This window comes from Metopolophium dirhodum, chromosome 7 (genome assembly GCF_019925205.1).
Source record: "Metopolophium dirhodum isolate CAU chromosome 7, ASM1992520v1, whole genome shotgun sequence".
Taxonomy (NCBI): Eukaryota; Metazoa; Arthropoda; class Insecta; order Hemiptera; family Aphididae; genus Metopolophium; species Metopolophium dirhodum.
Window position 1 is genome coordinate 6,580,926 of NC_083566.1, and position 14,266 is coordinate 6,595,191.

The window sequence follows — 14,266 nt, forward strand, 5'->3', positions numbered from 1 at the left end:
ATTATATATATTGCACCATATCATTTAAAACATTAATCATCCACGCGTCAACGTCCACTCAAGTACGTATTGCACTACGCCATCATGTAATAGCGTGGTTTGTACTATATCGATCACATAAACACAGTGGTACAATCAAGGTGGTCCCGGGTCCATTTTAAATATAATAGTATATCAATAATATATTGATATATAAAGTGTAAATTGTATTCAGTATTTAAGTGGTGGTTATATCCAAGTATCTATTGAGATTTGAGGAGGAGTGGGTCAATTTAAAACTTACTAGCAGACTAAGAGGTGATCAGGAGGTTTAATCCCAGGGGAAAGGGGGGGGGGGTTATCCCAATTTTCAGTGATGGAAAGTTTATTACTCTAATCTGCACGTGACAGATAATGTGCACATTTTAGTGGTTTTACATTTTAATTGAACAAATTAACAAATTGTCTTTTAATTGTCCCATTGAAAATTTTCGAACACGCTCCTGTAATCATTTCTCTCCTTTTTCGTCAATGTATGCATAGGTATTTCATGTTTAATAATATATATATATTGGGTTTTTTTTTGCTTTATTGGCCTTTAAGTCTTTTTCAGCTTCTTTTAAGCTGTTACATTTATCATAGTAATTTGCAGTCTCAAGGTTTACTGTTCCTATCTACTGTTCTTAGGTCTGCATAATCGTACCACCATTACCAAGGTCTTCCCTTGGGGCGCTTGCCAGTAGGTTTATTAATCAGCACCTACCTTTCGGATTACGCTCCCCTCAGCATGCCATGACCCACCCATTCTAAACGTTCGGCTTTCAGAAAACATTTAATATTTGGTTTAGTGTAAGTATAAAGATTCCAAGTTTGTATTTTTCCCCCTTTCGTAATTCCCAGTTGATTCGTCTCTCATAGGTCCGTATATTTTCCTAAGCATCTCCTTCTCAAAGATAAAAGGCTTTTCTTTATCTAATTGAGTTAGTTGTCCAAAATATGAAAATATTAAAATCCAAATATGTCACATTATCTCAATTAGGTATACATAAAGCCATAAAGAAGGTACATGAAAGTATGAAACCAATTTTGTATAAGAAAACGTAATCATCAAATAATATAATATGGTAAAATATGGTAGATATTAAATATTAAATTCATACGGAATTTATGTACCTACTTATAATCCTATTATTATACATATAATAATATACCTAATTTTATAATAGTTGTAACCAGTAAGTACATTTTAAAGTGACAAAAGTCCTAAGGTTTAGCCCCCCCCCTCCCTCTGGGTTATCCAACAGTCCAACCCAGATAACCACCACTGGTAAATTTTAACAATATAATATATAAATACAAAACTAAAATAATATATATTATGGACCAATCATTGAGTAGGGTGAGGTTCTTAGAAAACTAATAAATAACTAAATATAATATGTATTAACAATAGGTTGAATTGAATCCCACTTTAACCAAATGGGTTATTTAGTGTATCCAAAACCTCCAATCTCTAGGACACGTCTTAAATATTATACAGAGATATTCTAAATCCATGATCCTCAATTTTGAACTTCCTATCAATTTTGAGGGGAAACCACCATGCTGAATCTAATCTAGTTTTAAGCGAATGAGGGTGGGGCAGCCAAAACCCCGAGTGCGCAAGATAAAAATGATGAACTCATGTAATTCGTATAGGCGATCAAAAGCTTATCAAATTGATAAGCTGAAACGGGCACGCTGTGTATCATTAATATGTTATTTTTCCATCTGGTCCGTTTTAGACCACCCCCCGCTGGCCTGTAAATTGATAAGCTTTTGATCGCCAATATCATTCAATTATATGATAGAGTAAAATGTCGAATAGTATTAACATATAATACAAATGGGTTATGGGCATCTATAACGGGTAATGCCGGACGCCGGTATAATGTACTATGGTTATGTACATAATATAATATATATTTATTATAAGTACTTATGTCTGTCCTATGTGGCTATGTGTACCTACGTCGAATACGTCCGAATTTCTACCAATTATCATAAAACCAACCCAGACGTCTTATCTTAGACTCCGCGCATTGATTAATATTTTTTATAATTTTTCATTTGATTAACCATCAACATTGAGCATTTATATTTTTATTTATTTTAAATTCAATGTTATTAATATTATTCATGTGTACAATGTACAATTGTACAATATACATACATGTTTTAAACAAATATTCACCAACCCACTAAAGCCAAAATAAATTGTTTGCAAGTGCAGTTAAAGTACTATTCGATGCTTCCGTGCGCATGTCTATATTATGCATAATGACAAAATACATTTATTTTGTCATGCCTATATAGGCATATCATATACGATCAGTTGGTATAAATGTAGAATTTCATGGAAATTTGTTGAAAAACACAGCAGCAACTTTTGACACAGACGATTGTGCGCGGTACGTACCTATATTTATTATTTACATATAATAGGTAGGTACTTACGATTAGGCAAACCGCAAAGCCGCAAATTTACACTGTGTATAGGGAGGCCATACAAATATAATATTATTACTCACCTACACAATTACACGTTGACAAACCGATTTCTGCATCAGTCGCGTATTTTATCATAGGTAGTGTTGGAACGACGACACGCCGTCAGATATGGTAATATTTAGTGCGTTTATCTTTATTGAAATTAATATAAAAAATTAATATGTAGTTATACCTATAGCGTATACATTTAAAAGAAAACATTTCCTGATATCAGTTGCATTCATACATGAATTGATTTTACAGTTTCAGTTTCCACTTTTAGATTCCGAGTGAAACGATGAATGTATTGATTTTACAATGATGTGTGTTTTTTTTTTTTGTGTGTCTGTGTACACGATAAGTAGTCGAAATAATGATTGGATTTTCAACTTCAGTATCTTGTTCGATGGAAAAGTGAATTATTGGAGTTAAAAATTCCTAAAAATTTTTCTTTTTAAATCTAAGATTTTAAAATGTAATACGAAATTCATTATAAGGTTATTTCCTTTTATCAAAAAAAAGTTAGTCAAATTAAATTTTTATGAGCATTTAAAGTTCATATTTTTACAACATTGGATATTCACTCGATTTCTCATATAGCGATTTTCTTATTTTATTGTAATTAAAAAATGAATAACTGTAGACACTTGAAATTTATATCATATGTTTATTTTATCAATTCCTATACTTGATAAAATTTTAAAAATATTTTGACTCGTTTTGAGTTGTTTACGGACAATTTCAATTTTCAATTTTTTTAGTTTAATTTCTATAAATATCAATAAAATTTTATTTGTTAGGCCAAAAAACGTCAAATTTGAATACAAGGCTCCTGAAAAAATTGCTTAAATATCAGTTGAAAAATATTAAAGTACATATGCACAATTTTTTTTATAAGCATTTAAAGTACAAATTTTGATAACATTTGTAGTTAAAAATGTATAAAATGTTCTACTTTTATAGCTAAGGATTGAAAACTTACATAACAAGTAAGTAGATTATTCTGTTACCAAAAAATCTCAAAAATATAAAAACACAAATATTTTTAATATTTAGAAGTTAGGAAAGCCCAGTATGCGAACTTGATGAATTATCTATAAAATGGAGATATAATGTGTTCTAAACTTATGTTTAGAAACCTAAACTCACTTCGTAGAGGCACTGATCACATTTATTTTTGTTTCATAACTGCTTTTTCAAGTTGATAAATTAATTAAACCACTTAATCACCGAATGCCTCCAATATACCGCAGATGAACATGGAAACTTCAACATACCCAACACCTTAACAGAACTCGGACCAGAGTATACACCATCACAAAAATTCATAAATTTGTTAAACAAAACTAAACTGTACAATAAAATTTAAAAAAAAAATGTCAATTGTAAAAATTGTAACTAATGGCCATTAATGTCGCCGATATTAATTAAGAACAATTTAAAAAAATATAAATACATATTTTACTGTCGATGTTTAAACTACAGGTAATACGTAATTATCTGTTAACTTTGTATATGATATTTATACATCTACGCGCGCAGATACATATTATTATGATAATACATATAATAATAAAATTATAATATGTAGAGTAGGTTGAAGTTGAAACGAACTAGTTTCAGATCAGATTCACGAGTTCCTACTACTGTTTAGAAAGTGCGCGTACTCCACTGTACGCTCAATATAATATATGTACGGTGTACATTACAGAATGCGGAATTATTTTATGTAATATGAATAAAAATTAAACTATACTAACATAACTAGTACGTTGACGGGCTGTGGCACGGGCTACGAGTGATGGACTCAACGTGTTATTCTTGAATGGTGCCTGTATATACGTACTATATTATTATTACATTATTATTATTATATATTACATTTTATAGGTGCGCTATCTCGATAACAAATAAACCGTGATTCAAAGCGGTTCACGATACCTATGATTGACCTTATAGCAATGAATGTCCATGATAATTAATTAAAAAAAAAAACACGACAAAAAATTCCAAATCACGCTTTTGTTATTATACTTAACAGCTGGTTAAGTATAACAGGCTAACAGTAAGATACTAGTTTTAACTTATAACAATAAAGTAAAGTAGGTACTATAAACAAATAAAATACAAAGAATATATAATAAACGTTTAACTTAATTTAACTTTAACACAATATTCGATCACTAAATTATAGTCTTCAGAAACTGAAAAAATATAACTTTCCCGTGTTAAAAAAATATACTATAGTAAAATATACCTATAGTTAGGTACTCATGTATTTAAGTTTTTTTTCAAATCGTTTTTAATTATGTTCAACAGTTCTTTTTTTGTTATAAACGATACAGATAAGTTAATGTAAATGCTTAATTCATAATTTAAGTTAACAAAAATAAACATTACCTTCATAACAGCGTATTCTCCATATTACCCAGCTGACAATAGTTGTATTCAATAAGAAGCATGATACTCTATAATTACTGATTGATACATAACATAAAAAAATTCAAAATATACTAATCATAATATTAATCAATTGAGCATTATCCTAGCGGATTCTAATTTCACTCATATTTTATTGGTCTTTTCACTCGTGGTCGAATTTTAACCGGATAACCGTGAACACTTCTCATCAACAAATCTATTTTTAACTTAATGTCTGTTAATTTTATGTCTGTATGTACGCTAAAATGTCGTAAAAATGTTGACACAGTTACTTTCATCGACAACATCGCATATTTGGATCCTGTCGTTCAATTAATTTACAATAGTATTAGAATATAAAACCGGAGTTATAAATAATTATGTTTTCACAAAATATTGCTTTACCTATGCAACCCCTTGGACCACCACTAAAAGGAATAAAGCTATATCTATGACGTTTTGCGACATTTTCGGGGGTGAAGTTTTCAGGATTAAAAGTCCAAGGATTTGGGTATAAAACAGGACTATGATGTGTGGTTATTGGGCTTATAACACACGTTGTTCCTTTTGGCAGTACATAATCATTTGTAACTAAAACACAGTTAATTTAATATCAATTAATACACTAGCTGGTAGTAAATTTTTGAATTCACTCACATATTTTAAGATCGTCTTGAAGTTCTCTAAGTAGCACTGGCCCTACAGGGTATAATCGAAGGGTTTCTTTTAACACTTGTTCTAAATACACCAGTTTAGTGGTGTCTTCAATTGTTATTGTTTCTTCACTCCCACCAAAAATATCATAAATTTCATTGTATACTTTATCCTAGAATATAAACCAAATTGATTAACAACACTGTTAGGCACATATTACATTGTATTAATATTCTGATTTAAATAAAAAGCAAATAAATAAAATTGGTATTTTAAATACATTTTTTGAGTGTTTAATATTATATTGTATACTGTAAACATTTAATGTTTAAAAAGTGTCAAATCTACTTCAAGAATATTTTGTATTTTTGTTATATGCTATGTATATTGTATATTATATAATTATTGTTTACTTGGATATCTTGATGTATGGCTAACATCAAAAGACAAAAACAGATTGTGATAGCACTGGTTTCACTACCCTGTAATTACATATTTATATTTTATATATTATAAGATATTGTTCGATATAAAATATAACAAATATTTACCCCAATCATCATCGTTATAACCTCATCTCTAATATCGGAATCTGAAAAGTTTCCACCAGTGTTGTTCAGTTCAAACAATATGTCCAAGAATAGTTTTGATTGATTTTCTAAACAATTATACATTTTATTTAGAACTGATTAATTTTAATTATTTCATTTGTATTATGGATTGCACTGTTTGGCAAGAAAATATATTGTAAGCAATGATTAATTAAATTCACGGTCCCTATTAACTCACCATCCGTATTGTTGGTTAAGTCTACTTTCGCATTAATTGCTTTTTTCCTCTGGTCAAATGCTTCTTTCTTTTCCTTGATTACCTAAAAATGTTAAGTACAATAATTATTGTTATGTACTACCTGGTATTTGTAACAACAGTGTATATATTTGTTACAGTTAGATAACCTACAAAAAGTTGATAAATTATTGCTTAAACAATGCAAGGACCTAGTCTTATATAATATTGTAAAATCAATTGTTCACTATAGTTGTATTGCGTTTATCAATCAGTTAAATATATAACAATAAATCAATGATTTACTATCAAACATTAAACAACCATTTACATTATATGTATTTTAGTACCCGCTAGTGCATCTTTGGTTTTGTGCATTATATTCATTTTTTTTTTTAATATGTCTCATGTCTCATGTGTAAATTAAAAGTGACTGACCAAAAAAATTGTTAAACTGCAGTTCCAGTTTATCAAAAATAAATACATCAAAATCAAAATACATCTCTATAGGTAAGAGTACCAAAAACAAACGTAATCAATTTATTGAACAGTGCCGCAACAATATTGGATGTGCATAGTGTGCATCCAGGGATGTCTTATCAATACCAAAAGCTAAAATTAAAAATTGTCTGTTTAAAATATTTTTTTTTGCTCTCCCGTGTAATGATTATTTTTCGAATTTAAGTAGTTCTAAATGAAATATATTATAGGCATATAAGTTGAGGATAAGTAATAGGTAGTTAGTACCTACCAATTATTTTTAAATGTCCATTAATAGTTATAAGATATGTTTTAAAGTATAGATGGGTATCGTATAATTTCGAATGATTTCGTTAAAGATATTTATATACTTGAAATCGTTTTTTTTATAAATATCGATAAAAATGTTTCACTTTGTCAAACGAAATACTGTAAATTATGTATTTGAATACAGAGTTTTCCATAACCTAACTTTATACTCACAGACGGTGCATGTTGTATAATATAGTATAATTTTAAAGTTGTATAATATTATATGGTAAGTGTTAAAAACAAATGTTTTTGTCGCAAGGAATGGCATCACTGATGGGATGTTACGAATCACCGCACCATCCGCCCGCATCCCGCCTAAAAGCATGGTTTTTTTTTTTAACTTTAAATATTTAATATTTAAAGTTAAAATGTTGACAAAATTGATTAAAATAATGAAAATTTGCAAATTATTTTATTGTTAAATACTTATAAAATTTTAAATTATTATAGCTAAGGGTTCAATTTAAAATAATGTTTCTCATAATATTGTAACCCAAAAACAGAAAAAAAAATATTAACATAGTTTTTTTTTTTTTAAATTTTAGTCATCTAAGTTCAAATTTGAACAAAATAAGTTATTTAAACAAAGAATGGTTGATGGAAAGTAATAACTAATAACTAATAAAGTACCCAACTGTAACTCATTTATTATATATTAAAAAATATGTCGATAATAATAATAACATTAATTTGGGGCCTCAAAATAATAATCATTGCACACGGGCCCAGAGTTCATATAGTTACGTCACTATAGTTATTAGATTGTACGGTACACAACAAGTATAACGATGCGTAATAATGAACGACCAAAATGGTTGTGAGTGTTTATGGAAATCCTTAAATCTAAAAGACATACTTGTAATGGAAATTTTTTCACCGTTTCGAAAATCTTTTGGTGTCCAGTAAGTTTTAAATACATTGAAAACACGATTTCTGGATATAACCAAGGTTTGTAAATTCGCATCGTGACTACCTCCGATGCCCTGTAGAAACAAATTGACGTGGTCAATCATTTCAATTAATCATTTGAGGTATAAACAGAAAGATGAAAATTTTCAGCATGAATTCATTTTCTCTTTGAATTGCATAAGAAATCGTATTTAATAATTATCATGTTCTATAGTAAACACAATATTATATTATTATGGCGTATAATTCAAGTATTACTTACATTACAATTGCTTCGCCGAATTCACATTCTTTATTGTTTGATTGAGTGTCTAGATTGTACCCCATAGTGGTTTCTAGAAATAAAATGCCCCTTAGTAACTATAATAGATAACTATCACAAATCACAGTAGGTATTATATAATAGAATTCTAAAAGATACTTTTTAAAAGTATTCAATTACAGATAAAGCTGATACTTATTTTGAAAACCATTTAAAATACGTATTTGAATACTCAGTAAAACTATGATTTTCGGTTGAGTGTAATTTACAGTAAAAAAGATATTATCGGTAATAGGTTAGTTTATACCTACCTATTAGGTATACATTTCAAATTGTATTATTATTATTTTGCTTAACTGATTAAAATAGAAAATATATAAACTAAAAAGAATAAGTATTTTATTCCTTAAAATTTATTTGAATACTTTTATTCAAATACTTTACAAGACTGATATTATACTTACGACAAATAGTATCAAGAGCAGCTGGTGCAATATAGTGCCAGAGATCAAACATTTGTGTTTTATTTAATTCTTTCGTAACGTTCTTGATAAGAATTTTGTTTTTTTCGTTAAACACTGGGAAAAATTGTTCGAAAAGCTTGGCATTAAAAGCGGGAGTGATCATGCGACGATGTTTCCGCCATTTGTCAACTGTTTTAAATTATATTTAACTGTAATTAAATTACAAAAAATCTCCTTAAAACTACTCTTAAGAATGCATTTTATTTATATTTTGTACGAATGCAAATCATTAAAACTTTTGTATTCAACTTACCTGGTGCAGTAAACAAACCTTCACCTACACCATTCTTGAAAAAATTGTACATTCGGTCTTTCTGTAGAGCCTTTGAATTATTTAAAACAATCTGTGAAATGATAATGTTATATTAATAAAAACAGCCATTTTTTTTAAGTTGATCATTTTTATTAATGTATATTATGCTATCAAAAAGTAAATAAACTACTTTAATATTCTTTAGATTCTTGCCCATCGTCATACCAAAAAGAAATATTTTTAAAATTAAAATTAATTTTTTACTAAGACAGTGAAAAAAATAATTGTAAAAAAGTTGTAATTGTACTTTATGACAGTTATTGGTTTAACTAACTTAACTATTTAATTTAGATGACACTAGACCAATATATTATAATATTTATTGTTTTAAAAAGTTACTACTTGTAAGTCTTCTGGTTTACAAATGGAAACTGCAAAATATGGTCCTAACCATAATTTAATTGGCGATAGATTATATTCTTTCACCAAATCAATTATTTTGCTCATGACCTCTGAAGAACATCAAAAAATATACATACGTAGAACATTATTTTTTTTTGAGGAATTTATTATTTTCATTACGTTCTGATGAGCCAATAAATTTATATCCTATTCCTATGATCGGGTACGCTTGAGGCCCCGGCATTTTAGCAGCCAATTTTTCAAAGCGCCTGTTTTGCCATTTGAAGTAACACCATACCATCACAAGAACAATACCAATTATGTAAGCAATTATTTCAATCATTGTCAATTTGAAATTTAAATCCACCTGTAATAAACGGTGATTCGATTATAAAAACATATAACACAATATTATACACTATCTGCGTCAATAATATATTTATCTAGTCTTAATTTATTACAAACATTTAATCTGAATTAAAAACGAAAAATATCGGTATGCAACGATTATAATATTAATATTATAAAATTATATTTGTATACTTGTTATACGCAATAAAGTTTATAAACACTTGATTCACTAGTTTTTCTCTATATACTGTTAATTTCATTGCTACACCTAGGTATGACATTGACTGAATTCAACAAAAACAACTAATAGTTTTATTCAACGACATACCTTCCTTATATCAGTATATAGACTTTTAATTATAATTAATTTTATTTTAAAATAAACCAATAATTTGTAGTAGGGATAGTCATAAAATACAATATATGATGCATGTATGATGTATATAGTGTATACGTTTATAATATCAGTTCTTGATTTAAATTCAAATTATATCTCATTAAAATGTATTGCGATTACACCACAATTCTTCTATAAATAATCCTACTTACCTTGGTATAATATTTAAATGCGTGTGTAATATAATATAATATAGTATAATATACCTACTATGGTGTAATCTGTCATCTGTTACATTTAATACTTTAAACAGATGTTTAGTCAATATTTTTGCAATGAGTGTAGTCAATTATTCAGTACCTATTCAAGGGTATGCGGTTGAGGAAACTATATATACCTTACGTAGTCATTACTGTAATTTATTGATACTTTAGTTATCAGATATCATCAGATAGGTAGGTACTACCTATATACGTACAGTTTAGATATAGTTGTGTTGAATAATTAGGTGTCTAAGTTTTATATGTATATTGTATTATACAGTGGCGCCGAAGTCCAAAATTTTACCTATGACATTAGACACCTCCACGGCTCCACATACTGACACCTGCCTATTTCTGATAATTACCTTACCATAAACCAAGTATAGTTTTTATGTTTTCTATTTTATAACTATAAATTTTCATAAAATAACTATAGAATAACAAAGGGGAAACATAAAATGTCTACTAAAATCATCTATGACAGTTGTCATAGGTTAATATATATTTTGGCGCCACTGATTGTATATATTATATAATAATATATATGAAAGTTGGCAGACCCGGAGATAGGCCCAATAGGGCAATAACCAAAATCAAATCATCTATTGATGTATCTTTTTAAACATTATTATATTAAATAACTACCGATGCACAAATAATTTTCAAATTACAAAATATATATATAATATGTTTATTATTAAAATGCAAAAATGTTCTTTTTTTAAAACATTTCTTAATTAATATAATGTAATCATAATCAAACCTGTTACATTCTATAAATTATAATAACCATTAAATTTCATATAGTATACTACCTAATTTCTAAATCACATATATACATCACTATATACCTACAAATATTTACTTTATTAACTTTACTTCATTACTTTTATTTAGTAATAGTTAAACATGTATAATATGGGTACTAACTACTAGGTAGTGAATACAATGAATACTTTATTATGTCACATAATAATATATAATAAATATAAACTTTTAAGTTAAAAGCATGCACGCATTTAAATCCTAAAAATGTACCATATAATATGCTGAAAATAAATGCAAAAGTCCTCAAATATTATGCTCTTAAAAATATTTTATTTTTTCATTAAAAGAAACAAATATATATAAAAATTAAAATTAATAAAAAAACTCTTTTTAGCTGCCATGAATAATCGAATTTCCCACATCAGGATTGCAAGAAACAAGTACAATAAATTTTAATTAACTTTATATGACGTATAGGTAATAGGTATGCAATCTTATATTTTCCTCAAACTTATAAATGCATGAAAAAATGTATTATTAGTACTTAAAATTTACATTGGGTATACAGTATGTAACAGAAAGACCTGACAATTGAGAAAATAAAAGTAAATACAAGCTATGAAAACAATTATGAAAGTTATATGGATAATACATGATTTAAGGTTTACTTATGCCAGAAAATAGCAAGAAATAATATTTTGAAAACAGTAATTAATATTTAAATGAATTTACTAAAAAAATTATTGATATTTTAAAAAAATTTAAAAAATAAACTACTTAACTAATAAGCATTGCATTTATTTTTAAATTAGATTTCCAAAAAAAATGTATGAAATCTATTTTATTTTTAGTATTAAAAAATAAAAATAAAAATTGTTATATCATACTCGTTTATATAGCAAACTGTTTTAAATATTGATTAGAACAAAAGTTATTACATTTGTCAGGTATTTCTGATACACCTCCACAGTAAAGTATTTCATACTAAAGTACCTGCATTTTTTCATGATTTTTTAGTTTACTACTGTTGGGTTGCATATACAATTTATTAAATTTAATGGTTCACTAAAAATTTAATAGACCAATCGTGGGCCACTAAATTTTGTTTAAAGGACCATTAGCTCACTATTGATTCATTAAATGTTTTGTGTAACTCGGCATAAATATTATAGTTATAGATTTAATTTGAAAAACATAAATAATAATTAGTAATTTGTCAACTCTTTTACGTATTATTCTTGTACATCAAGTGCATATTCAATAAATTACTAGAATAATATGAATATTAGATACGTTTGTATTTAAATTGGAAAAAAAAAAATGTGAAATACGAAATATAATATTCGTTATATTAAGATATATATATATTTATTTTTTTATCTTTAGTATTTTGTAGGGTGGGTCGCGGTTAGTAGAGGAACACGTGTATGTGGGGCGAGGATTTGTCACTAAAAACCTGGAGGTCACCCATCCGGGAACTATAGCGACGCCGACCAGTGCTTGACCTCGCCGAACCATCACGCACGTACTCTAAGGCGTAAATTTTGTTGGCATGAATATGTAAACACAGTGGCGTATTTGAGTGAGGGCAGTGGGGACGAATGCCCCCCCCCCCCCCCCATGACTTGAAGAATAATTGGTTTTTATATAGTTGTAAGAGGTACAATGGTAGGTACGTATATTTATGTACTATATTTTAATATGAATGAAACAGTAACATACCTATTATTAAGAAAACAGAATTGCCACAACTATTTTAACATGATTTTTCTGATAGAAAATTGTATTTATTTAAATTATTGCTAGTTCAGATTTCAGAACGACGTGGTGCACCTCTTCTATTTCAATTATACCCAAATCAAGAATGCCATTACAATTTACAATTATTTTTATTCAGTTGAGTAGGTACTTTTTAACTCTGGCTAGTGGCTGATTTAAACTAGAAGTAGAATACCTAGCTTTAAACAGGAAGACTTAGATTGTTAAATTCTTGTTAAGTAGTTTTGTTTTTTTTAATATTTTAATATGTACTATGAACGCAAATAGGAGAGCGGGCACTCTGAGCCCAAACTAAATTAATCTAAAATTGTAGGCCCTGTGAATTTTTATTTACCCTAGGGCAAGGACAGCCTTAGTGGAAAGATATACCTGCTTGGTATTCATTTTCAGTATCGCATGTTGGCCACAATCACAATATAAACATATGTACACAAACAACTAACAAGTTATTCATATTTAATATTATAACAAACTAGCTGATCCTGTGCACTTCGTTGCCCGTTAAATGTATCAACTCTATATGACTCAAACTTTGTTCAATTCGTTATTTAATATTCGGTGTATGGTGTTCAAAATTTATCTTAACTTTTCCGTTGCCCGGAATAAAAATTCTGATTCACAGCAGTACATTATCAGGTAGGCAATCTACCTGCGGTAGATCGCGGTCCCCGTGCTGTTTGTACGTAAGTGTATGATTGAACTCTAAAGTATCAAAGCTATACCAAGTTTGTCTATTTTACTTAATTCCACCTATGGTAGATTAATAAAATCAATTTATACAAAATTCTATCCTATCCTAACCTAACCGTACTAAAATCCGATGAATAAAAAAAAATACAAATTTAACCCTTTGTAAATTAACCTATTTTCTTCCCAGAGGTCTAATAATCTACTCACAAACATTAATTTATACATATATATCTAACTATATAAATACACAGACTATAACTATACAGATTAAACACTGGAATTACTTATCAGATTTTCTTGTAGCTGAACCCGTGCACTCCGTTGCCCGTAAAAAATTTCAACTATTAAAAAAAATATAATTGTTCAACTCCTTTTGGGTGTAACTCGCTGCAGTAAGTGTAACTCAGCCACCCTAGTAAAAGAAAGGAAAACGGGTACCTATCCCGCAAAACATTTTGCCCGGTTTCGGACGCGAAACCCCCAAACAATTTCACCCAGTTTTTAACGCAAGAACCATAACTTGCGTAGAATTTCACCCTTTACCTTATACCCGAAGGCGAACTCCCA

At 28.3% G+C, this 14,266-nt stretch overlaps 1 protein-coding gene across 6 annotated transcripts; it reads right to left on the reverse strand.

The window, feature by feature from the left end:
• Positions 1-3,552: 3,552 nt before the first annotated feature.
• On the reverse strand, positions 3,553-10,187 carry LOC132949262 (cytochrome P450 4C1-like). Of its 6 annotated transcripts, none has more exons than XM_061020054.1 (13): positions 9,977-10,167; positions 9,692-9,878; positions 9,512-9,621; positions 9,110-9,200; positions 8,797-8,985; positions 8,333-8,405; positions 8,018-8,144; positions 6,373-6,454; positions 6,135-6,241; positions 5,997-6,065; positions 5,587-5,755; positions 5,335-5,520; positions 3,553-5,251 (listed from the first exon to the last, which is right to left on the reverse strand). In XM_061020054.1, the coding sequence occupies exons 2-13, from the start codon at positions 9,852-9,854 to the stop codon at positions 5,070-5,072; spliced, it is 1,548 nt and encodes a 515-aa protein (XP_060876037.1). In that variant the 5' UTR covers positions 9,855-9,878; positions 9,977-10,167; the 3' UTR covers positions 3,553-5,069. The 6 variants fall into 6 exon arrangements, with proteins under 6 accessions (XP_060876037.1, XP_060876036.1, XP_060876040.1 ...); XM_061020053.1 differs by having other exon boundaries at positions 3,554-5,251; positions 10,055-10,187; XM_061020057.1 differs by lacking the exons at positions 9,512-9,621; positions 9,692-9,878 and having other exon boundaries at positions 3,555-5,251; positions 9,977-10,165.
• Positions 10,188-14,266: the final 4,079 nt, after the last annotated feature.

Coding starts and splice junctions, on each gene's coding strand:
- LOC132949262 (XM_061020054.1), bottom strand. CDS start 9,854: ATGATTGAAATAATTGCTTACATAATTGGTATTGTTCTTGTGATGGTA. Junction 9,622..9,691: donor ATTTATTGGCTCATCAGAAC/GTAATGAAAATA, acceptor GATGTTCTTCAG/AGGTCATGAGCAAAATAATT. Junction 5,756..5,996: donor CCATACATCAAGATATCCAA/GTAAACAATAAT, acceptor TTTATATTCTAG/GATAAAGTATACAATGAAAT.